Source organism: Triticum aestivum, chromosome 5B (assembly GCF_018294505.1).
Source record: "Triticum aestivum cultivar Chinese Spring chromosome 5B, IWGSC CS RefSeq v2.1, whole genome shotgun sequence".
Lineage (NCBI taxonomy): Eukaryota > Viridiplantae > Streptophyta > Magnoliopsida > Poales > Poaceae > Triticum > Triticum aestivum.
The window spans coordinates 420,320,883-420,326,857 of record NC_057807.1 but is presented as its reverse complement, the minus strand read 5'-3'; the positions used below and the strand labels follow the sequence as shown (position 1 = coordinate 420,326,857).

At 48.1% G+C, this 5,975-nt stretch overlaps 1 protein-coding gene across 1 annotated transcript; it reads right to left on the bottom strand.

Moving 5' to 3' along the window:
* Positions 1–284: 284 nt before the first annotated feature.
* LOC123112198 (heat stress transcription factor B-1) lies at positions 285–5,661 on the bottom strand. Its single transcript, XM_044533130.1, has 2 exons — positions 4,972–5,661; positions 285–1,409 (listed from the first exon to the last, which is right to left on the bottom strand). Exons 1-2 carry the CDS (start codon positions 5,233–5,235, stop codon positions 777–779), a joined length of 897 nt encoding a protein of 298 aa, XP_044389065.1. The 5' UTR covers positions 5,236–5,661; the 3' UTR covers positions 285–776.
* Between the last annotated feature and the right edge of the window lie 314 nt (positions 5,662–5,975).

Here is a 5,975-nt window from a genome sequence, read left to right as displayed (position 1 = left end):
ATGGCCAAATTTTCGAGCTCCGCCCCTGCTCCGCTCCAAAATAACTATCACAGTTTTGAACTGGGGTTAGTTCAAAACTGCCACACTTAACAGCAGTAATGCCTCCCTTCCTAAATATAAGTCTTTTTAGAGATTTCACTACAAACTACATACGGATGTATATAGACATATTTTAGAGTGTAAATTCACTCATTTTGCTCCGTATGTAGTCTATAGTGAAATCTCTAAAAAGACTTATATTTAGGAACTGAGGAAGTATAATTCTTGCAACTGGAGATAAATGGAGGAGAGAAAAAAAATATCAGTACGTATTTGAAGACAGAACCTCAGGATACAATCTGTAAATCTCAAATGGGGTGTATAGCTTTACACCTTGTCAAACTTAGTGCTCCTAGCATTAGTTCTGCAAACGTTTATGTGTGTAATCGGATCAACGACAAGGAGGAGCCAGCTGCGTGGCTTCAATCAGTATGAGCTCCATCTTCCAAATTCCAATCTTCTAATACTCTTCATCTTTGCAACCTTCCTACTACTTACCATCGTACCTGCATTAGTTCTTAGTTTCTTACACGGGTACGTGAGCTATGGACTTTAATTTGTGTTCTAAGCTTGCTTTTCTTAAAGCTTTTTGTAAGACAACGTTGATGAAATGGAACCAGTGTTGGGTTTGTTGCCAACTTGCCATCAGCGTAGCCATGCTGCCCATGCACTCGTACAAATGTAAAACAGCGCGCGCGCCTGCTGGGTGCAGCCGTCCGGCCACGGCGAAGCGCGCATCAGTTCCCGCCGCCGCAACGCGCCGGGCAGGATGACGGGACGCCGACCCACGGCTCCCCGATCCTCGTCATCTTCATCGACCGCTCGCTGGCCGCCGCCTCGTCGCACCGGCCCCTCTTCCTCGCCGACGCGTCCTTGAGTATCACGCCGAACAGCTTCACCTTCTTCTCGCAGCAGTGCTCTTGGTCCGCCGAGCGTGCGCCGCCGGCCGCGCCTTGCATGTCTCCGTCCATCAGCAGACGCAGGTCCAGCTGCCTGACGTCCAGGAAGCGGGAGAGGAAGCCCAGGAGCTCCCCGCAGTGCCTCCGCGCCAGGGCCAGCTCCGCTGCCAGCGCGTGGTTGTCCTTCCTGAGCTGCTCGTTCTCGCTGCTGAGATCCGGGCGCGTCGGCGAGGACGCCGAGGAGGTGCTGTGGTCGTTGCCGGTGCCGGACGTGCTGACAGACGCGGGAGGCAGAACGGGCAGCGGCCGAGGGAACGCGACGTTTACGCCGGTTCCGCAGGTTTTCGAGGACTGGGGAGTCGTCGTCGCCGTAGCCTTGCGGCGACGGATGCCGGAGAGGAGGCTTTGCTCGCCTCGCCGGAAGTTCTCGTTTGCGAACTCCCACCGGTCCGGCACCACCTTCCGAAAACCCTGCATACAGTTTACACCGGTTTGGTCAGTATCCGACGCGATGTACATTTCCATACGTGTCGATCAAGATGCATTTTCAAACGCTTTCTTTGTTTCCAAACATTTTCGAAAGAGAATCATTAAAATATTTCATTAGTCCCACACATTTCAATATTATTTACTACATTGAGCGGCATCACATATATCCAGGTGTCTTCTACTGTCCGTTGGAAGTTCAACATCATACCCAATCATTACTAGCTCATTAGCGAGTCTTCTTTTGTTAATTTTGGTTCACTGATTCCTGCGAGATTGGGGCATCATCGATTTATGTCTTACTCGGGCATTATCATATGAAATTATATTCAAATGGGATAAGCGTATTTTTCGTCCCCGAATTCTCAAGGAGTTAGAAATCGTCCCTCAACTCCACAACCATCAAAACTCAACCCCTCATCAACTAATAAATCCAGATAAGTTTCGGCCCAATAACTTTTTTGATGGCTTGCACATGACATGGACCTGGTATTTGGTACTCACTCTGTAAACTAATATAAGAGCGTTTAGATCACTAAAATAGTAATCTAAATGCTCTTATATTAGTTTACGGAGGGAGTATTGACTAATATTGGTCACGGTGGCCTGGTTTTGACCGCCACATCACTTAAGTGGCTAAGGGCACCTTATCGTTCTCTCCCTGTCCCGCACTCTCAATCCCCCATGAACCCTAAACATAGAGGGGTTGGCGGTGGTGGCGGGCACCAAGGGGCATGCTACGACCCCAGTAGAGGGTGCCCTTAGCCACTTAAGTGATGTGGCAGACAAAGCCAGGCCACATGACCAATAATAGTCAAAACCAGGTCCACGTCACACACAAACCACCTGGCGTTACTAGGGACGAAACTTATCCGGTTTTGAAGTTCACTCCGACTTGCGCACTACAAAAAGGGAACCAACTTCGGCTCATGAAACTATGGTCTAATGCCCGCCTCTAGAAAGGACCTTGAACTCTTTTCCACACCCTTGCCAAAGGTTTTAAGAGAACAACCTTTTGGGCATACCAGTTCTACCCAATGCAGCAAAGGAACTAGCACTTTCTTAGGCTTGCCACCGTTCTTTCTTTGAATGTTGACTGGGAGAGCGGCTCGAAAGAGTTGGGATAGACTAGAAGCTTAGAAGTATATGTTCTTTAATAAGATAATAGCAATCTTGACTCCCATCGGTCAAGATCCCCCTGAAGGAATATTAGTTGAGAGACTAAGTTTTAGTGGCTTTGGATTTGACGGACGTTTTCTAAACTTTCACGAGAGTTTAGGGATGAAAATCCATATTGAAATGCATGCTTGCACCAACGGTTAGTCTAAAATATATAGTTTATGTTGCACGAAATAGACATCATTAGATTCGTAAAAAAATGAACTCATGTATGACCTATGATTTTCTAGCCATTGACTACATATTGTAAGAGAGAGATATGGTCAAAGCATGAATTCGACAGTCAAACTACGCCGTGTGCCTAGGAACAAAAGGAGTAGTATATCGAAAAAAATGCAATTTGGTAATATAAAACATTAAGCGAGAAGAATAAAAAACATGCGATTCTCTCTGTTTATCTTCTTTTAGTCGGGAGAGCTGGCTGAGTTTTCTTGTGGGTGAAGCATGGTATTCTAAAAACATAAGACAAACACAAAAATGAAACGTATGACTTACTGAATCCTACATCAAACGACCATGATGTTCTTTCCGACAACATCTTTGTATGCAACTTTGACCCGATTTTTTTTTGCCGTTTTGACCATAGTATTCTAGATGATAAAAAATGTTAACCATGCTTTCTGAAGCATCGTCCACTTTTGAAATAAGGTAACTTCGCATAAAATCTGATGCTAGCGACCTCCTTTTCCGTAGGATTTCCAATTCGATGTGCACATTAAAAACATAATTATGGATAGTTAACGGGCCTATTTTGTTTGATTTCTTTTCAAGAATTCATTCTTTAGAGGACTTTGTAGTAGACACTTTTCATTGAAGATTTTTTTCACTACGGCAAGATAAATATATCTCGATGTGTATGTGATGAATGTGCATTGTATAAGTGTATGTCATGAATTTTAATTATCCTGCATGTGTGTGTATGTCTAAAGAACCTATATTTTTTAACCTTTATAATATATCAGAGTCATTTTCGTATAAATAAATAAATATAAGAAGCTATATTTCCTAGAGTAGTTTCCAGAAGAGGGCACAGAAATATCCGGTCGAAAGTTCCACTAAGCTTCCAGTACCCGTGCAATCACAAATGAGGACCGAGGACGCGCTAAATTAAAACCTCAACCTCGTGGGGTGTCAAACAGTGATGGGCAAGCACTAAATTTGCTTTCATGGAACCCGTTGGCATCCATCTCTAACGTGGTGCCGCGTCCGTCCATCCGTCCTTTCGATTATTTGCACACATTTTGTCAAAAGGAAAAGGCAAAGACGACATCACCACTCAGCACTAGTCATGTCCCCCCCCCCCCCCCCCCCCCCTTTAAATTGTACTGTCTTTTCTCTCTATTGTCCAAGCAGCTACGGTCCAATATATTTTAAAACTGAAATGGTTTATTGACTTGCAGACGGCACGCGCACACGTAGCTAAATTTGTTGTTACCTACCCTGTCAATGGTCAGCACAAAGAGGCTTTTTTATATACATATCGTTGCATGACACGACAAGTAAAACGCTTTGCTCGTTTTCTACGTTTTAGGTCGACCAGAAAGGGCTCTTTGGGCGTCATCTTTCTTCCATATTGTTCCAACAAACAGCCTACTAGGAAAAATAAGGTACTAGCCTTGCTTGATATGTCACTTTCTTCCATGTATTTCTTCTGCACTACTAGCCGGTAAATCCAGATTTGTCCGTCCAACAAACATGAGTATGTAATTAGCTAGCTCGAGATACTTCACCCGTTCGATGTGCCCAAAGTCCACACGCGCTTTTGGACAGACCCCACCGCGAACAGTGGAACATGCGCGCTGGCTAGCCGTATGTGTAGTACTAGGACGTGTACGGCCGAGACAGCAAAATGAAATCCCAACCAGAAACATCCGTTCGTGCATGTCACGTGCCTCGCCTCGGTCTCGGTGACGGTAGTTCTTACTACCAGTACCAACTACGAGCTTCCTCGCCGGAGAAGAATCCACCGGCTGTGCGCTCAATCTGTGCGACTGTAGTACTAGTAGTATGCGTGAGTACGCACTAATATGTCGTGTGGAGAACAAAAGCTAGAGGGACCGAGAGCTTTCCGTGGACACGTCAGGGGCGTGTCTGGAAGCTGCCGAGCGTATCTGATCACAGTAATCTCTTCCGGTACAAGCTACTAGGATATGGATCCATCACTTGCATCTCTAATCTCTAATCACTCTAAGAGGACGAACGAGATGCTTCTTTTTTCCAGATAATAATAAAAACCAAACAAGAACGCATACTCTACTCAAGTCGTAAGTCGTTGATCAGTGGTGCAGACGGGAGTGATTAATTTAGCGAAGGCAGAGGTAGAGTATTGCAAAGAGAGTGTGTGTTTGGAGGAGGGTGGTATACGTACGTAGGTGTTGAGCTGGCGGACGAAGGAGGAGAAGTTGCAGTGCTTGAAGTGGAGCGGGAGGAGGTCGCGGGCGAGCTCCACGGGCTTCCACACCACGAACGACCGCCCGTGCTCGCTCCACGAGATCACCTCGTCCGTCCCGCGCTCCTCCACCATCTGGTGCGTCTTGGTCAGGAACGGCGCCGGCCCTCCGCCGCCGACCCTCACCACACCACCACCACCACCACCACCCTTCTGCTGCTGCTGCGCCGCCGCCCCGGCCATCCTCGCCGGCTCAATCACAATCACCTAACAGATGTCTCTCTACCTAATACTAGTAAGTTTGGTGTATCTATGTATGTGTAGAACTGGATTATAATCAATCAAGATTCAAGGGTTGATCGAGAAGCTAGCAGGAGAGGGCGGCGGAGAAGAGGAGGAGCGCGGTGAGGAACTCCCAGCCCCAGACGTAGAACCCGGTGACCAGACCGCGGCCTCCTCCCATGTAACCTGCACGGTGGTGTGTGCGCCTTTCAGCTGGGTTTGTTTGTGGTTGCCGCGATGGCTCTCCTCTCTTCTCCTACCTCCGCTAGCCTCGCCCGCCTCTGCAGCCGCGGGGGATATAAAGGACGGACGGAGAGACAGAGGACGGGGGGGTCACGCCGTCGCAAGCGCGAGCGGAGGTTGCTTTCGGTCCGGGGCTCTGGTTTCAGTGCGTGCTCTGCGTGCTTGCCCCCGGCCGGTCCAAATAAGAACCTTCCCCTCGCTTCCCTAGAGCCGTGGCCGCTGCTCGCTCCACTGTGCTCCGTGGATAGCGCCCACCGTGGACCAGCACGGGACTCGCGGCCACGTGGCTGGTGTGCGCGTGGTGTACGGTGGGACGTGTGTATGGAGGCCCTGGGGTGGGCAGGGACGAATCGGGTGTCCTTTCGTCAACGCACCTGGGCCGCTTCTAATGCTTCGAGAAATGTCGGGACCGGAATTTCTCCTCCCTCCCCTTATCTTTCGGTTTTTCCTCGGGGAGA